The sequence below is a fragment of the Vicia villosa genome, linkage group LG1, assembly GCF_029867415.1.
Source record: "Vicia villosa cultivar HV-30 ecotype Madison, WI linkage group LG1, Vvil1.0, whole genome shotgun sequence".
Lineage (NCBI taxonomy): Eukaryota > Viridiplantae > Streptophyta > Magnoliopsida > Fabales > Fabaceae > Vicia > Vicia villosa.
Window position 1 is genome coordinate 242,231,469 of NC_081180.1, and position 20,989 is coordinate 242,252,457.

At 37.1% G+C, this 20,989-nt stretch overlaps 1 protein-coding gene across 1 annotated transcript; it reads left to right on the forward strand.

The window, feature by feature from the left end:
* Nucleotides 1-2,360: 2,360 nt before the first annotated feature.
* LOC131597739 (uncharacterized) lies at nt 2,361-3,371 on the forward strand. Its single transcript, XM_058870418.1, has one exon. It carries the CDS (start codon nt 2,361-2,363, stop codon nt 3,369-3,371), a length of 1,011 nt encoding a protein of 336 aa, XP_058726401.1.
* The last annotated feature ends 17,618 nt before the right edge of the window (nt 3,372-20,989 follow it).

Sequence of the window (20,989 nt, forward strand, 5' to 3'; positions counted from 1 at the left end):
CAAGGATATGAATTTTGTGTGAGATAATGTGGTACTCTAATACATTGCAATTTCCCTTTCAGGAAATATATAAAGAGTATGCACAAATCATCGCTCAGAAGCTTTGTCTCAGAAGGTTCAGCATGCAACATCAGAACATGGTCTGGCAAGACATCAGAAGATGGTCAAGGCAGAATCAGAACATGGGTCTATGGAAGCATCAGAAGAACTTGAGATCAGAAGCAGAAGCACTGAAGTTCTCATGGTATCACGCTCAGAAGCACTTCAAGGTCAGAAGACAAGAAGATGCTATGCACCAAGCTGTTTGACTCTGATGATATTCAAATATTATATTCAAACATCAGATCAGAAGAAAGTACAGGTGGCAGGCTACGCTGACTGACAAAAGGAACGTTGGAAGCTATTAAAGGCAACGTCAGTAGACACAGCGTGAACAAGGCTCGAGGTAGTTGACAAAGGCGTGAAACATTAAATGCAAAGCTGTACGGAACACGCAAAGCATTAAATGCGCTCAACGGTCATCTTCTCCAACGCCTATAAATATGAAGTTCTGATAAGAAGCAAGGTTGACGATTGGCTAACAATAAACTTGCTGAAACGCTGTTCAAACTCAAAGATCAGAAACTTCATCTTCATCAAAGCTCACTACATTGCTGTTGTAATATATTAGTGAGATTAAGCTTAAACGTTAAGAGAAATATCACTGTTGTGATTATAGCTTTTAAGAAGCATTGTAAAACTCTTAGAATTGATTACATTAATTTGTAAGTAACTAGAGTGATCAAGTGTTGATCAGGATACTCTAGGAAGTCTTAGCTTGTGTCTAAGCAGATGTAATTAGAGTGATCACGTGGTGGTCAGGATACTCTAAGAAAGTCTTAGCTTGTGTCTAAGCATTTGTTCCTGGAGTGATCAGGTTGTGATCAGGATACTCTGGAAGACTTAGTCGCGGACTAAGTGGAAAACCATTGTAATCTGTTGCGATTAGTGGATTAAATCCTCAGGTGAGGTAAATCACTCCGTGGGGGTGGACTGGAGTAGTTTAGTTAACAACGAACCAGGATAAAATAACTGTGCATATTGTTTTTATCGTTCAAGTTTTTAGACTACATTTATTCAAACCCCCCCTTTCTAAGTGTTTTTCTATCCTTCATGAAGGTGGAAAAATCATGATTTCTCAGATATATGTGGATGATATAGTGTTTGTTGGGATGTCAGATATGATGGTTAAACACTTTGTCAATCAGATGCAAACTGAGTTTGAAATGAGTATGGTTGGAGGATTGACATATTTTCTTGGGTTACAAGTTAAACAAATGGAAGACTCCATCTTCCTCTCTCAAAGAAAATATGCCAAGAATATTGTCAAAAAGTTTGGAGTGGATAATGCTAGTCACGAAAGAACACATTCCCCTACTCATTTAAAGTTATCTAAAGATGAAGGTGGCACTAGTGTTGACCAGAGTCTGTATAGAAGCATGATTCGAAGTCTTCTATATATAATAGCTAGCAGACCAGATATTTCCTTTACAGTTGGAGTATGTGCTAGATATCAATCAGAACCCAAAGTAAGTCACATAAATCAAATCAAGAGGATTCTCAAATATGTGAATGGAACTTGTGACTTTGGTATATTGTACTCTCATGGGTGTGAACCTATCTTATCTGGGTATTGTGATGCTGATTGGGCTGGAAATGCTGATAATAGAAAAAGCACACCTGGCAGGTGTTTCTTCTTCGGAAACAATCTCATATCATGGTTCAACAAGAAGAAAAATTATGTCTCTTTATCTACTGTTGAAGCTGAGTACATAGCAGCTGGTAGCAGCTGTTCTCAACTGATATGGATGAGGCAAATCCTGACTGAATACAATGTCACACAAAATGTCATGACATTGTACTATGACAATCTTAGTGCTATCAACATATCCAAGAATCCAATTCAGTATAGCAGAACCAATCATATTGATATTAGACATCACTTCATAAGAGAACTTGTAGAAGACAAACTGATTTCCTTGGAACATGTATCCACTGAACTTCAACTAGCTGACATATTCACCAAAGCTCTTGATGCTACATAATTTGAAAAATTAAGGAGCAAGTTAGGAATATGTATCCATGAGGAATTATAGCAATTAAAGAAGCTGGGAAATAAGGTTTCGGACAATTTAAATAATCAATTAGTGACGTGGCTGCTGAGTGTGAAAGACTCTAAGTTCCCTCCTCATTTGCAAATTCACCTCTACAGTTTCTATTTCTTTCTCATGATCAAACCTTACTCTCACAACTGCTTCATATTTCTTGCTCTCAACCACTTTCAAGAACCCCCTCCTATCGCTCATTTAAAGATATCCAAGATGTCTCAGTCATCCAAACCCTCCTCTCTCAAGACTGCATCTGACTCTGACCCAAGAACTCCAAATATCAACCCTAATGAAGTTCTTGTTGTTGCTTCCTTAAGAATGGTGTCCACTGAAAATCTTCGTGTGACGAAGCCTCGCTCTCCACATGCAAGAAGACCAAAAGAAGCTGTACATGGAAAGACCTCTAACCCCTCCTCGTCTATTGATCTTGAGAACCTGACAAAGGAAGGATCGCATTATACTCATCAGACTATTGCGCAAATAGTCACTAAAATCTTGGATGAACAACGTCAAGTTCCTGGGATTTCTGTACCTCTACAGACTGTTATCCCTGACTCCACTCAGAACCCTAATCCAAATATTGCTCAAGAAGATCAAGGTGTGAGTATGGATGCTGATGAGGTCCATGAGACGAATAATGATGATGTTCAGGTGATTGATGAAGAAAAAAATGTTGAAGTTGCTGATGTTGCTAAGGATGTCACTGACACCACTGAGGATGGTCCCAATGTTGATTCAGGTAAAAATGTTGTTGATCTTGATGAATTCTCTGATAATGATCTGGTTGCAAATGTAAATCTCAGCGTAGCAAAAAGGCTCATGATCAGGAAGGGTAAGAAAGTAGTTGATCAGAGTCCTCCCAAGAGGAGAGTACCAAAGAATACTTCAACTGGACCCATCAGAAGTAAAGTTGTGTCCAAGAGTGCCTCCGCTGGCCCTAGTAAGAGTAAGACTGTATCTCAAAGTGTTCCTGTTGGACCTTCAAAGTCTTGGAGCAAGGTTATTCCAAAGAAGAGGAAAGCTCAGGTCATGGACAACTCTGATTCTGATGTTGAAGTTGATGTTCTAGACATTCCACGAAAGAAGAGGCCTACTTCCAGCAAGCTTGTTGCTAAAGTCCCTGATGTACCCATAGACAATATTTCCTTCCATTATACTTCAAGTGTCAACAGGTGGAAATATATCTACCAAAAGAGACTGGCCCTTAAGAGAGAATTAGCTTAGAATGCTCTTGACTACAAAGATATAATGGAGCTGATTCATGCTGCTGAGTTAATGAAGACTGTTGCTCACTTTGCAACAAGCTATGAAGTGCTGGTGAAAGAATTCATTGTGAACCTCTCGGAAGAGTGTGCTGATAGAAAGTTTAAGGAATTTAGGAAGGTGTATGTGAGGGGCAGGTGTGTTACTTTTCCTCCACTGTGATAAATAACTATTTGGGGAGGTCGGATAAAGCTCAACTTGAGCTGGAAGTCTCTGATAACAAGGTGTACCAAGTCATCACTGCCAACCAGGTCAAAAGCTGGCCTTTAAAGGGGAAGCTGTCTGCTAGTAAGCTAAGCATGAAGTATGCCATGTTGCATAAGATTGGTGCTGCAAATTGGGTGCCTACCAACCATAAATCTACCATTGCCACTATTCTAGGAAGATTTATCTATGCAAGTCAAGTTTGATTATGGTACTTACATATTTGAGCAGACTATGAAGCATGCTGGAAGCGTTAGTGTAAAAGGTCCTATAGCTTTTCCATCCTTCATATATGACATCAGCTGGGACATCCAAAGGAAGCTCCACTACAGGTAAAGCTGCAGTAGTTGCAATGCTCAGGGAAACATGCAAGGAGTTGGAGTCTAGAAAACTAACTCTAGAAAAATTGATCATCTCTCTTGAAATAGAAAAAGGTGTTGAGTTTACTAAGAATGAAGAAGCAGTTCATAAGGCAGATGATGAACAAGAGGCAGGATCAGATGAAGAAGAAGAGGCCAGTCCAGCTGATGACACAGATGAAGAAGGTGGTGAAGACATTTCTGATGGCTCTGAGTCTGAAGACTAGAGAAGCTATTAATGGTGATTTTTTTGGGCTTTAATCATTTTTGTTTCTTTTAATAATGGCCTATACTTAATTGAATATAAAGGTTGCCTAGGCAACATTTCTGGCAAAAAAGGGGAGTAGTGTGTTATGGTGTCACCCCAAAACAAGTACTGTGTGACTGTGTGCTCAACAATTTTTTTTGGCGGTGCTGATGAATGAAGTTTATTTCTGGATGTTTACTCCCGCAGTTTATTTCTGCAGTCAGATGTGTTGATCTATGATTGTGTGATGATAGTTGTATGATTCTGTGGTAGTATAAATGTGTGTAGTGCTGAATATTGATATGATGTGTTAGCATATCAGTATGTTCTGTGTAGCTGGTTTGTAGTTATGTATGATGTCTGGTAGTAGTAGTAGTAGTATAATGGTAGCTATGCTTGATGATTGTCTGTAGATGTATTAGCTATTCCATGCCTGTGCGGTTGTGTGTTGTGTGTTTTTATGGTAAAATATTCCTGTATGTGTGATGTATTGACTAATGTCATGACATGCTATGTGTTGTGTTATGCAAGGTTTGACTGCTTGAGCTAATAAAGATTTTGGTTGGATGTCATGCTCGATGTCATGACATCAGTATCTGACAGCAGTGGCTGTTATGTTTAGCTATTATATTTAGCTGTTATGTTTCCTTATTTATCTCAGGCTACAATTTAGGAAAATATATATATTTAGTGTTGTATGGTTCTCGCTAAAAGATCTCGTCTACAACATATGATTTAACACTCTGATGATGTAGAAATTAGGTTAACTTGGTTAACCCTAATTTATGTTTGGAAGGCCCAAGGCCTAAGTGCTGCCTATAAGAAGATTGCTAATCCTACTTTTAGAGGTAGAGATTTTGGTGTGAAGAATTCCGTGCATTGTGGTTTATTTTCACGTGTGTTTTTGTTAGTGTTTTCTTGTAATCCAAGCAACTGTCACTTTGATGATTGTATTGGTGTTGAATGCAGTATAGGGCAAGCAACAAAAAATATTTGGAGATATTGATCCGGGAATTATCGTCCACAGAGATGGAGATATGCCATTCAATAGTTTCTATGGTTTCGAGCTCGGGATTGAATGAGCAAAAAGTAAACAAAGATATAGACATTAAAAGAATAAACACATTCTTAGAAGAGAAATAACTTATCAGGAATGTAAATATATTCACTCTTCACAAACATACACTTACCAACCCGTTATACTCAACCTACGATACTCATCTATGTCATCACGTATCTCTCACATAAGCGTCCATCTCTGGAGCACAAACGAGATCATCTCACAACTAAGGTTATCTCTAACGCGAAGTCACGAGAACATCTGTGTTCTCGCGTCGGCGATCTCTCGCGCGCCGCTCAAACACGAAAGCATTACGTACAGATACAAACAGTGAATGCTAGCTCTAAATCTATCTCTAGAGTTCAGAACCAACAGATTATCATCCTAGATAAGGATTCAAGAAGTTTATCTCTAAAGCAACCCAAATCCCCAGCATAGAGCAAAAATCTAGGATAATCAACACAGATTTGTAAAGCAAGTTAAACATAACATTATAATCGGTAAATATACATAAGATTCGAGTAACTATACAAACAAACCCAACACAAAAGAAATACACAAAGAAGAGAAGAGAAACCAAATATCTCGCGGGTTGTCAGCTCCGGTTGATGAGAAATCCACCTCCGATCTTCCAAGTGCATGACCCGGTGTTGTTTTCTAAGCCAATCCTAATCTAAGAATGAAAATGATGGAGTTGGAACCAAAAACTCTCCAAAACCATACCCTAGAAATGTTACAAATGAAGAAATATAAACACAATTTCTGCTACGGCCGCTTAGCGGCCAAACCTCGCTGAGCGGACTACACGTATTACAAAAATATCTAGAACAATAAACAGGGCTCCGCTTAGCGGCCAGGAAAATTGGTTCGCCACTGGAAAGCGCGCTTAGAGGCCGCTAAGCGGACATCTCTGCACAAATCTTGCTTATTTGATCCAAAATCGCGCAATCGGAGTCGTGCCTTCGACACTTTATTCCTCGAGGCTCCAATAAGCATGAATACCTATAAAAACAAAGGAAAAACTATTAAACGGTATATAAAACATATGAAAACTAAATAATGTGAATATATACACAAAAGTGGGGATTTTATTACAAAAACGGAATGAATAGAATCGATAAGTGCCACAATTATATACACAAAATAACAACATTTTGGCACTTATCAAACTCTCCCCAACTTAAAACTTTGTTTCTCCTCAAACAATGTCAAATAAATCAAAGAATCAAAAGTAATAAACCAAAGAATTGTGAATCAAGAAGTTTAGAAAACCAAAAACAAATGTATGGCTCAATACAAAAACGTATAAACAAAGTAAGTACTTACCACTATCCTACAACGACAACATGTAAACGAAACGAATCATAAGCACAAAAATCATGCAAAACATTCTAAAACAATACATGCTATTTCATGAATCACACCTAGCAAAATTTCATCAATGGATGAAGAACACACAAAGGTGAAAGACTTTTAACACTCATCCAACAATCTTGCAAACAAAAGATTAAATTATGCATTCATCCAAAAATCACATTGAAGATACAAAAGCAATAATCACAAGGACTTTTCAAGGTTGTAATGTGGCTTGGTTAACAAACAAGGGATAAGTCCTAAGGCTAATCGAAACAAAAAATTGCCTAAACCTAAGGGAGTGATCAATCCACCAAAGTCCTAAGCAACAAAATCTCGATTAAACTTCTTCCATAATCTCAAGTTTCTCAAACCAATCACAATACTTATTAGCACAATTATTCATTTCTCTTTTCTTTTTCAAAACTTTTTCACTTTTTTTTTCTTTTTCTTTTTCTTTTCTTTTCACATTTTTTTCTTTCTTTTCAACCTCAAAGCAACAACCAAATAAGTACACAATCATTTCTCTCCCCAACTTGAATTCAACCACATCATCATGTGAATACTCCCTACTTTCTAAGGCAAGGTAAAAATTCACACCAAAAATCATGATTGAGGGTTCAAGAAAACAAAGAATCAATCATCCATTCAAAAATGAGAACTAAACACTCAAAGATAAGCATTTAGCAAAAACAACATGGACATTGACAAAAAAGGCTCAAAGGGGTTAACAAATGATCACACACTCACAAGGTGAATTGACTATTTGGTTTTGGTAGTTGTGCTCAAAATGAAACAAAATGCCTTGATCCTTTTCATGCTTTCATAAAATCAACATAAATAAAAGATTAAGCATAATAAAATCTAGTTAAAACAAAGATTGTGGCCTCCAGCATATATGAATAATGGAAAGCTTCCTCACATTTATGGTTTGGGAACTAAAGTGATTCAATCAACAAGCAAGTAATGCAAAAGAATGAATGACATGGTAATTGTACAAATGAAAAGTTTCCTAAACATGTTATGCTATAGAAAGCGATAAATGAGTACCTTGAATGATACACTTCAAAAACAATATCCTACCATACATCCGCAAGTTGAAACACTCAAGCTTTGGAAAATCACCTCAAAAATCTTCGAATCACCGAACAAAATTTGAGTACAAACAACCAACAAAAGAATTAGAAAAACAAAACTAAGATATACTATTAATTAGCCTTGGTGAGAGTGGGAAAAAGGAGTGAACCAAGTGGAATAGGAATCCCACTGATACAAAGCAAGAAAACAAAATTTTACTGTCATCGCTTAGCGGAGCTAGGCTCACTTAGCGGATGACAGAAAAACCTGAAAAATCAGAACAGAAACAGCTGTTCCAACTCTCTCCACTTCACCTAAATACCTCAAATACTGAAATATAGACAAAAATTTACAACCGTTGGGGTGCCTCCCAACAAGCGCTTGTTTTACGTCGTTAGCTCGACGCCTTTATTGTTTCGGTGTTTGGAAAGTAGCTTCCTCCCGCCATGCCATGGTGACGTCTCACCGCACAAGCCTAAAGAAAGTGTCCTAACCAACCACTCAACAAACGTTACGGGTACAAATATATACAACAATTAAACGAACATAAAAACGAAAGTATACAACTATATACATAAACAAATACATATGTACAAGTTTGCAACAAATACAATTATTATCATACAAAAAGAGAAAATGGGTGAATGTTGGATTCACAAGTTGAAAAGTGAAGATTTTGAATAACGAACTGGTCCGATCTCAACGTGTTTCACCAACATTCACCAACAAAGTATACTTGTATGTAAACATATACAAGTAACTATATGGTGAACATGTACAAGTAAACATGTACAAGTAAATATATACACGTGAAACAATACAATATATACGATATATACAAAGCTCACAACCATGAAAACTATTGCGATGCAATCACAACCATCCCCGGCAACGGCGCCATTTTGTTGAATGCAGTATAGGGCAAGCAACAAAAAATATTTGGAAATATTGATCCGGGAATTATCGTCCACAGAGATGGAGAGATGCCATTCAATAGTTTCTATGGTTTCGAGCTCGGGATTGAATGAGCAAAAAGTAAACAAAGATATAGACATTAAAAGAATAAACACATTCTTAGAAGAGAAATAACTTATCAGGAATGTAAATATATTCACTCTTCACAAACATACACTTACCAACCCGTTATACTCAACCTACGATACTCATCTATGTCATCACGTATCTCTCACATAAGCGTCCATCTCTGGAGCACAAACGAGATCATCTCACAACTAAGGTTATCTCTAACGCGAAGTCACGAGAACATCTGTGTTCTCGCGTCGGCGATCTCTCGCGCGCCGCTCAAACACGAAAGCATTACGTACAGATACAAACAGTGAATGCTAGTTCTAAATCTATCTCTAGAGTTCAGAACCAACAGATTATCATCCTAGATAAGGATTCAAAAAGTTTATCTCTAAAGCAACCCAAATCCCCAGCATAGAGCAAAAATCCAGGATAACATCAACACAGATTTGTAAAGCAAGTTAAACATAACATTATAATCGGTAAATATACATAAGATTCGAGTAACTATACAAACAAACCCAACACAAAAGAAATACACAAAGAAGAGAAGAGAAACCAAATATCTCGCGGGTTGTCAGCTCCGGTTGATGAGAAATCCACCTCCGATCTTCCAAGTGCATGACCCGGTGTTGTTTTCTAAGCCAATCCTAATCTAAGAATGAAAATGATGGAGTTGGAACCAAAAACTCTCCAAAACCATACCCTAGAAATGTTACAAATGAAGAAATATAAACACAATTTCTGCTACGGCCGCTTAGCGGCCAAACCTCGCTGAGCGGACTACACGTATTACAAAAATATCTAGAACAATAAACAGGGCTCCGCTTAGCGGCCAGGAAAATTGGTTCGCCACTGGAAAGCGCGCTTAGAGGCCGCTAAGCGGACCTCTCTGCACAAATCTTGCTTATTTGATCCAAAATCGCGCAATCGGAGTCGTGCCTTCGACACTTTATTCCTCGAGGCTCCAATAAGCATGAATACCTATAAAAACAAAGGAAAAACTATTAAACGGTATATAAAACATATGAAAACTAAATAATGTGAATATATACACAAAAGTGGGGATTTTATTACAAAAACGGAATGAATAGAATCGATAAGTGCCACAATTATATACACAAAATAACAACATTTTGGCACTTATCAATTGGAATAAGGTGTTTTGAGTTATAATTTGTTGTGTCACTCTAAGCTTTTAAGCATGAGTGTTATGTCTCTTGATTGAAGCTTTTAAGCAAGATCAAGATTTGTTTGGAGTGTGTCTTCAATTTGCTTTTCATAATTTTCTGTTTGTTATCACTGCTGTGATTGAGGGGGAGTGAGTAGAGACTCAGGTCTAGTGTTAGATTGAAATTGCATTGGTTAGGTTTTAAGTGAGGAGGGTAAACTGATAAGTTTAACTCTGAATTAACATTGCTTATAGTGGATTTTCTCTCTGGCTTGGTAGCCCCCACAGTAGGTGTTGTTGTACACCGAACTGGATAAATAATTTCCTATTTTCTTTACTGCTTTTATTGACTTACTGCTAGAAATTATTATTTGTTCAGTAGTGGATATCATAGACATCGATTACCTAATTACTAGAATTTTCAGATATTTTCAAACAAGAACAAGAAAGAGCGGAAATAGCTCATGCAAAAAATTTGTTACAAATTTTTTTATTCTTCTAATATCTAGGTAGATTATGTTTAGATTTGTAATTGCCTTTTATTAGAGTTGGCTACATTTTTATGGAATAAACATTGAGTTATTTTATATATATATATATATATATATATATATATATATATATATATATATATATATATATATATATATATATATATATATATATATATATATATATATATATATATATGTGAGAGAGGGTGTGTAAAATTTTATTATTATATTAAAATTGAAAAGTTTTTATTTATTTATATATGTGAAGAAGCTTGCATGTAGATGTTTGTTGATCATGTATTGGGTCCTGAAAGACTTGAACCAAATATTGGTAGTGGGCGTGCAAAAAGGCACTTGCACTTAAGAAACATGTATATAGTGGCATGATGACTCATAATGCATGACTAACTTTTTATGAGACAAAAAGGAATTCACATGTTTTTATTAATAGAAGATTCTGGATATATATCCGAATATTTCATTAGATATTGTTAATTTTACAAGAGTTAGGTCACATGTATCTACACAAAAAGACAAAGCTCTTTAAATACACCTTTGTTAATTGTTATCATTCACAAACAAACTCTTTGACTGGTTTATGAGATTTTGGAAAATATCTAATTGTAAAAGTTATATAATGTAATTCTTGACGTTTCATGAAACTCTCACACAATTGGTTAGGTAAAAGTTCGTTGCTGTTTTATTTATTTTTTGTTTTTCTAAAAGTTTTGTATAAAATTATAAATAGAGGAGACGTGGAATGCAATGAAGTAGTCCGCGTTGTTTTACTATTTTGAAAATATGTAAGAGAAAAAATATTGTGGGATAGGTGCTTCTAGGTCATTACTCTTTAAAACGTTACATGACATTAATTAAAATTGTACAAAGATAGCAATCTGCCATGACTTAATCAGCCACAATGTCTTTAAGATAAAACTACTTAGCTCTTAACTGTATAATCAATTAGAAATACATCCTCAAATATTAGTTGTTTGATTATCCCAAATAATTTCTTGAATTAGAAAATATCTAAATAATTATGTAAAGAAAATTTAATAATGATCGTTTGACAATCTCAAATAATTTTTCGAACAAAGAGAAATTTAAATTATTCTTTAGAGAGCATTCAATAATGGTCATTCCACCACCTACATAATTTATCAAATGAGGAGAAATTAAAATAAAGGGAAAATACTTTTTTTCGTCCCTTAACTTTGCTTCGGGGTCCATTATGGTCGCTTAACTTTTAAAAAGTCCGAATCAATCCCTTAAGTCTTAAAAACGGAGCACGTTAGTCCTTTCCGTTAGAACTATTAGTCAAAGTCAAAATCATCAGGATCCAATTGGCATACATGTGGTGGTGATATGGATAAAACATTATATTTATTTCAAAATAACAACAACATAAATTACTCAAACCCATAAATTACTCAATCGTAACAACTTCTACTCAAACCCAGAAACTGAACAAACCCAAAAACAACCAAAAAAATTGAACAAACCTATAAATAACAAAAACAATTACTCAAACCCAGAAATTACTCGATCGTAACAATGTCTACTCTCTCAATCTTCAATCTCCATCTTGAGTCCATAATCCACACGATAACTTTCATTCCACAAATCATAATTCCAAAACCACCTATGAACCGAATCATCACCAAGGATCACGATAAGCTTCATATCTTCAATCTTCTGCACAAGATCACGCAGCCAACGTCATCGCACCTCCAACATCATCAACCATCAACGCAACAACACTTCTTCAATCATAATCATCCTCATCTGTTCAACAGATCCATAACAACTCAGTTGAACGTATCAAGAAGAGAAGAACAAGATTCATGTAGCATAAAAGAGATGAAGCATTACCTGAAGACGAGTTGAGGAATTTCGCCGCGCCATTCGTGAAGACAAGAGGGGTGAGAGGTGATGTTGAAGTTGTTTTGTTGTTCACATGATAGGGGAGAGATGTGAGGGATTCAAATAGGGGACAATGTTTCGCGGTGGTGTCGTACTCGATCGTCGGAGGAGATTGGAGGGGAGTCTGCTGCGAGTTCATATGAGGGAAGAAGATGTTCAGATTTCAATAGCCACAAAGTAAAACCCTAATCCCTTAATTCCTTTTATGTTATTATTTTCTTTTATTTTCTTTTAATTGATATTGTTTCAGTTTTTAAAAAGAATACATATGATGAATGTGTTAATGAGATGTTTATGAATTTAATCATGTTTCAGAAAATTTAGGATTTTTCTGGATTGGAAATTTTTATGTGTTAATGGGATTTTTCTGAATTTTAGATTTAAAAAATGGGAAAAAGTCATGTCATCTGCCACGTCTGCAGACCTAAACATCTGTTTGCAGTAAATAGACGGAAAGGACTAACGTACTCCGTTTTTAACACTTAAGGGATTGATTCGAACTTTTTAAAAGTTAAGGGACCATAATGGACTCCGAGGCAAAGTTAAGGGACGAAAAAGAGTATTTTCCCTAAAATAAATCTCCAAAGAGAATCTAAGAAATACCGAATGATTCATGAGTAGAAAGAAAAGAAAAGAAGTCGGCACTTTGAAAATTCGAAAACACAGAGTAAAGAGAGCGGAGAAGGAAAAATTCAAAAGTAGGTTTTAGTGTATTTTAGAAAAAAACATGTATATTTCTTATAATTTGAAATAAGCTAACCGAGATATATCATCTAGGACCTGTTTAGATAAACAATTTATTTGCAGCTTATAGCACAAGTGCTTATCAAAATAAGCTCTCATAAATAAGCTTACATAAGCTACTTTTATAATAAAATATAAAATAAATTTAAATTGTTTTTATTAATGTTATTAGTTGTTTTCATTATCTATCTTGAATAATTTATAAAAATAAGTTTAAAACAATTTATAAAAAATGTCTTAAGCTGTTTTGATTAAGTCTCTTAAATGTTAGGGCAATTCGGAGGGCTCAACACGAGTGAGCATTTTTAAATTTGGGACCTTTTCTTTTGAGCAACACACTTTGTGAGAGACACACCACATACTCACCCAAAATTTTAAGGTGATAAGTGTGTGGGTTCTGTCACTTATAAATGTTCAAGTCTCCATATTTCAAACTAATATGGGACTTCCCCACACTACTCACATGCTTTGTCATCATGTGAAGCTGAGTACGTAGCTGCATCATATGAAATATGTCAAGTAACATTAATAGAGATATTGCTCAAAGATCTCAAGATTATAGAACCCAAGAAGATGAAGCTGTTTGCCGACAAAAAGTCAGCAATCGACCTGGCTAATCATGGTCGACATAAACACATAGAGAGAATGTACCATTTTCGAGGGATCAAATTAACAAAGGAAAACTCGAACTTAATAATTGCAAGACAGAATGACAACTAACCGATATACTCACCAAACCCTTGAAGAAAGTCAGGTTCGACGAGTTGCAGAGAAGCATCGAGATGAGAAGTCTCGAGAACATGAATTAGGGGGAGTGTTGAAAAAGAATTGCTTGTTGGGGAAGTCTGTGGAACAAGGTCTGGAAGTGTCAATAGGCCAAACATCCATGGTTCCAAGCGACATTGATGCCACGTATCCATCCAAAACCTTAAGACAATAGGGGTATGGGTCACCTCTCTTATAAACCCAATATTTCCTCCATTCCTAGTCGATGTGAGACTTTAACACTTTCACACATGAAACCCAACAATATCTTCCACAAGTGTGAGTCATCCATATCACTAGCCTTGATCCACACAACTGGACCCACTTCTGCTTTCCCACCGAGCCAACCAGGCTCTGATACCACCTGTTAAGGAGTCTGAGGAGCTCCATACGTGTCAATGGGGCAAACAGTCATGGTTACAAGAGACCTTGACACCACATATTTACCAAATACCTTAAGGAGATAGGTCATTAGATTCTTCCACTTTTAAATGTTTAAGTCTCCATATTTCTAACCAATGAGGAACTTCTCCATACTACTCACACTTGTTATTCTCAACACTAAATAGTGTCACAAAACTTATAGCAGTATATAAGCTCAAATAAGCCCATACAAACAAACTAATCAATGTGGAACTTATAATTTTTTATATAATATTAGAAACTAACTTTAGTGTCTAAGCCAAGCAACATGGGAGATATAGTTTCCTCCATTAACACACAAACACACCTAGTTTAATAACAATAAGGGACTTAAAGGATTTTTTTTTTCAAATTCATTCCCATATTGAAATTTTGACATGTTCAAACAATAACTTACTTAAATTTAAAAACGTATTCGAGAAGTAACATCAAATATTTTAAAGATTGTGCATAAATAAAGGTGTTTACGACTTGAACGTTTGCATAACAGTTAGGATTTTGATTCAACAAGAATGACTCATTGTCTTGAACTCTAACTTCGTCATCAAACACTCACACCACCTTTTATTAAGGTGTATTCTATAAGCCCATGCACATCTATCTCAATTTAGTGAAGCCTCTGGAAATTCTACCTCAAAATTCATAGGAACCGACCTAAGTTCCACCATCACACATGTGAACCTATCAAGAGTGGGGACTCAATCTCCACATTGATTGAAAATAATACATTAACTTATCTTCATTGACAATCATACTCTACCATAAAGATTATAGTCTCTTGAAGCTACACCATTCCAAGATTTTTCACATTGTCTTCACCGATAATCATAATTTTAAAAACTATCATGCTCCACCTAAAGAAGAGTATAGTTCACTTTAAGTTAAACTACTTTTAGAGTTTTCATATGTCAAAAACCAGGTTAAAACTTTAAGGTGCAACTTCCATGTTGGTAGAAATATCTTCAACCATCAACATAATCTCACAATACACTTTGCATCAATGCCCATTTGTTAATCTTCAAGCAATAAATTGTCGTTTTCCATGATAGTGAAAATGTCATGAGGATCGCTTCTCAATTTTTAGAGAAGATCATCCTCTCTCACAGCGAGAGAGACATTGTTAGCATTTGACTCAGAGCCCTTCTCTGAAGTTGTCCCATCAAGAAACTTATACTTTGTTTCATTTTTCCATATTTCCAACAATTCACACCCGTTTCATTGTTTTTCTTCACATAAGGCATTACTCTAGAAACCAACATTGAGTTTGAATAAGTATTATCCTCACCCTTCAATCTTTTTTCTTCAGAAATACGTTTACTAGAAACTTCTTAAAAAGTCAAAGTTTCCTTCCCATATATGAAAATAAGGTTAATATGCTTATAGGTAGATAGAAGAGGCCACATGAGTCTCAAAGATTTATTTTTATATTCAATCTTGACTTCAATAGTTTTTTATTCATAAATAATACCATTGAGAACACTTAGATGATCAGATAATTTTGTATGTTCATCCATACGCAAGTTGTGAAATCACTCCTTCAACAACAACCGTTTTGATATACATTTTCCTTGATATATCCCTTCATGTTTCTCTCAAAGCTATTTGGTTGACGATGTACCAATAACATTCGCAAGAATATTATTATCCAAAGACATATGGATTTTACTCGAAGCTCTCAAGTCTAGTTCCTCCCATTTCTCGTTGTTCATGTTGGAAATGTTTCCTTTCAGCGCCTTATGTAATCCTAATTGTATCAAAACATCTTAAACTTGAATTTTCCACAAGCCAAAATTGATTATTGCATCAAATTTCTCTTAGTCAATCTTCATTGCACTTGAAAAACTTGACATTGCGACTAAAACTTTTCTTGGAGCAAAACAAAATTTCCCCAATCAACACAGAGTATTATATGATGTGGAAGATCAGACAAAACAACAACCAATGAGTATACTAAAATTTATACTCCCCTAAACCAAGACTCTGGATACCACTATTGGGGAGTATAGGAGAGTCGGGATCACCAAATAACAAATGCTCCAGGACCATAAGAGAGGGAGACGCCACATCTCAACTTAAAACCTTAAGATATTAGGTAAATGAGTCATCTCTCTTATAAATCCAACTTTTCACGCATTCATAGGCACTATGGAACTTTAACCACTCACACTTGCACCCAAAAAAACTCACACAACCTTTTCTTAAGGTGTATTATGTGAGCGCATACTTTGATGACCATGTTCATCTATCTCAATTTAGTGAAAGCTCTAGAAATTCTACCACAAAATTTCATAGGAACCTACCAAAGTTCCTCAATCACATATGTGAACCTATCAAAAGTACTCTTATAGCTTTATACTTCATTCATAAAAGTTTCTATCATCTCAATTTCTTATCACTTCTTGAGTCATTTGACATCGTCCAATTTCTTCTTGAGTCACTTGAGGATTACTTTGTTCGGTGGTTAGGCTTGACCTTTGGCTTGTGGGTGTACTACGAACACAAATTTTGTCCGCATGCCATATTATTTACAAAAATTAGTGACTACGGTGTTGGTGAAATGGGTCCCATTATCCGAGACAATAGTGCTAGGGAGTCTGTATCGACACATAATCCTCTGCCAATAGAAACATCGTAATCTTTGTGCCGTGACTTTGGCCACTGCCTTCACTTCTATCCATTTTGTGAAGTAGTCTACTCCCATTATCATGAATTTTAATTGCCCCGTTACCAAGGGGAACGAGCCCATAATATCCACACCCCATTGGTAAAATGGCCAGGGCGAGGTAAGCGATTGGAGAAGCTCTTATTGGGTGCGGTAAAGTTCAGCATGTCTTTGAAATTTATCACATTTCTTGACAAAGGCGATGCTATTTTTCATTAGCGTGGGCTAGGAATACCATGCCCTTAACAACTTATGAACGAGAACTTTTTTGTCGATGCGATTGTTGTAGGCTCCCTTGTGAACTTCGGCTAGTACCAGGGAGATATCATTCTCGTCTAGGAACCTCAGCATGGGGGTATCCTTCCCCATTTTGTAAAGTTTCACAAAGAGTAGGGCGGGCTTGGCAATTTTTCTTTTGATGTTTCTAGCTTTTCCCTCATCCGACTGGAGTTCGCCAAATTATAGGTAGTGCAACATAGGCGACATGCAACTGGACTCGAGGACGAGCTCCAAAGAATATGTTTCATATGACTCGATGCTTAGGGAGGCTAGGGTCTCCTGTATGACTTTTCTACTAAACCTTGCGATCTTCGCGGTGGCTAGTTTGGACAAGAGATCCGCCCTGAAGTTTTGCTCATGGGGGACGTGTTCTACTTCAAAAGAGAGGAAATGTGAGGATAGATTTTGTAACTTTTGTATATATTTTATCATTTGGGTTTCCTTGGCATGATATTGTCCCAAGACCTGGCTGACGACTAGCAGAGAGTCACTTATGGATTTTAATCGGGTGGCTCCCATTTCCAAGGCGAGGATTATATCACCGATGAGAGCCTCATATTCTGCTTGATTCTTGCTAGCACTGAACTTAAAATTTAACTTCTGCTCAATAATTATATCACTTGGTCCCTGGTGCACTATTTCTGCACCACTTCCTTTCACGTTGGAGGTGCCGTCCATGGATAATATCCATTCTGAAGGGGAATCTTCATCGACGAGCGAGATAAGCTCGACTAAGAAATCGACTAAGCCTTGAGATTTTATGCTTCCCCTTAGAATATACTGGATGTCTTATTCCGATAGCTCTACTGACCAAGATACAGTTCTTCATGCCAAGTCGGGTTTGTTCAAAAATTGACGGATGAGATAATTGGTTTTTACTAGGATGATGTGCCCCTAGAAGTATGGCTTGAGTTTTCTCGCCACGCTAATAACAACTAACGTCAGTTTCTCTATATTCTGGTAGTGTGTCTCAACTCACTTGAAAACTTCGCTTATGAAATACACGGGTCTCTCTACTTTGTCTATTTCTTAAGCGAGAACTGAGCTCATTGCCTGCTTGGTGACCAAGACACAAAGGAGAAAAGATGAGTCCTCCATCGGGCAAGTGATGTTCGAGGGCAACGTGAGGAACTCCTTGACCTTGGAGAAAGCCTCGTCACACTTGGTAGTCCATTCGAACTTCTCTTATTTCCTTAGGGCGGCGATAAAAAGTAAAGCTTTATGGTCTACACAGGAGAGGAAGCGAGACAGGGAGACAACGCGTCCAATAAGTTTGTGTACTTCCTTCATATTAGTGGGGCTCCTCATATCAATGAATGTTTGAAACTTGTCGGGATTGGCTTCAATCCATATAATTTTTAGCATAAAACACACAAACTTCCTCACATGCATTACGAAAGAGCATTTGGCGGGGTTTAGGCGCATATCATGCCTTCTTACTGACTGTAGGATGTCCTCCAAGTTTTAAGCATGACTATGTCCCTCCCCCATTTTGATAAGAATGTCTTTGACATATACCTTTATATTTCTCCCAATATGATAGGCAAAAACCGCATCCATGATTCGCTGGTACGTGGCACCCGTGTTCTTGAGGGTGAAGGGCATGCCATTATAGTAGTAGTTGTCATGGTTCGACATGAAGGAAATTTTGGATGCATCCACAGGATTCATCCTGATATGGTTATATCCCAAGCAGGCATCCAAGAAACTGAAAGCATGGTAGATTGACGATTCTTCGATTATACGATCAATGTCCGGTAGCATACAAATCCTTGGGACAAGCATCATTCAAATCCGTGAAGTCTACACACATGCAACTTTTGTTGTTGGCCTTATGTATCAGGACTATATTGGCCAACCAGGTAGGGGTACTTTGTCTCAATGATAAATAATGTGCTGGACAATTTTTCCTCCTCTTCCTCAATGGAAACCCTATTTTTCTCGCATACCTTTCGTTTCCCTACGCTACTGGTTTTCCAGATGGATGGAAAAGCGATGGCTTATGACTTTGGTGTTTATACCTGGCATGTATGAGGGAGCCCAAGCAAACATGTCAATTTTCCTTATGAGTCAGTCGACTAGCTCCCATTCCTCCCATACAGACAACGAAATACTTATCTTTATGACTTGATGAACATGAGGTCCTATGTGGACTTCCTTCAAGTATTCCATGAGCGTGAGCCGCTCCTCCTCCGTTCCCAATATGGGGTCCCAAACCTCGAAGTCATTATTTGGAACTTCAGAAGGATGAGCATCAACAAGGGCAAGTTCTTCTCTGGCTGTCTCTAAGCTGCTTAGATAACATTATCGAGCCACTTGTTGATCTATTTGGATGGGTTCCCACTCTGCCATCTAGGAGAAAATATTTCAAGGTTAAATATCAGGTGTATATAACCACTCATAGGGAGTTGAAGGTCGGGTGCCCCAGGATGATGTTGTAAGGTGACGTGTTGTATGGTGACATGGTGTTGGCTACGTGATGTAGGATCCTGTTAGTCATCTCTAGAAAAAGGGATAGGGTTGGAGTGAAAGGTGTGGCTCAGGTTAGTTTTATCGAGTCCCACGGTGGGTTCCATCGTACTAGTCAAAGAGTACAAGGTATGTGTGTCCCCCCTGCAAGGGCCAGGAGACTTAGAGTCCCTTGTAGGTATATTACACGTTTGGATTGATAGGGCTTACTTATGTCGGTGAGAAGCCTTGTGTGGTGCTTTTTGAGGCTGTTTAAGGGACTAATTCACGTGAGGTGAGAGGCTCTGTTGGTGGCAGACACTACTTGATTGCAAGCGGGCAGTTAGATAAACTGAATACGTTGAAGGATAGAAAAACACTTAGAAAGGGGGGGGGGTTTGAATAAGTGTAGCTTTAAAAACTTGACTGATAAAAATAAATTGCACAGTTATTTTTATCCTGGTTCGTTGTTAACTAAACTACTCCAGTCCACCCCCGCAAAGATGATTTACCTCAACTGAGGATTTAATCCACTAATCGCACGGATTACAATGGTTTTCCACTTAGTCAGCAACTAAGTCTTCCAGAGTCTTCTGATCACACACTGATCACTCCAGGAACAACTGCTTAGATACCCTCTAAGACTTTTCTAGAGTATACTGATCCACACGATCACTCTAGTTACAACCTGCTTAGATAACCTCTAAGACTTCCTAGAGTATTCTGATCCACACGATCACTCTAGTTCCTTACAACTTAATGTAATCAATTCTAAGAGTATTACAATTGCTTCTTAAAAGCTATAATCACAAACTGTGATATTTCTCTTAACGTTTAAGCTTAATCTCACTAATATATTACAACAGCAATGTAGTGAGCTTTGATGAAGATGAAGATTCTGAGTTTTGAGTAGAACAGAGTTTCAGCAAGTTAATAGGCGTTGTAAATGTTCAGAATCGTTAACCTTGCTTCTCATCAGAACTTCATATTTATAGGCGTTGGAGAAGATGACCGTTGAGTGCATTTAATGCTTTGCGTGTTCCGTACAGCATCGCATTTAATGTTATACGCTTTTGTCAACTACCTCGAGCCTTGTTCACGCTGTGTCTACTGACGTAGCCTATAATAGCTTTTAACGTTCCTTTTGTCAGTCAGCGTAGCTTGCCACTTGTACTTTCTTCTGATCTGATGTTTGTGAATACAACGTTTGAATATCATCAGAGTCAAACAGCTTGGTGCAAAGCATCTTCTGATCTTCTGACCTTGAAGTGCTTCTGAGCGTGATACCATCAGAACTTCAGTGCTTCTGTTCTCTTGTTCTTCTGATGCTTCCATAGACCCATG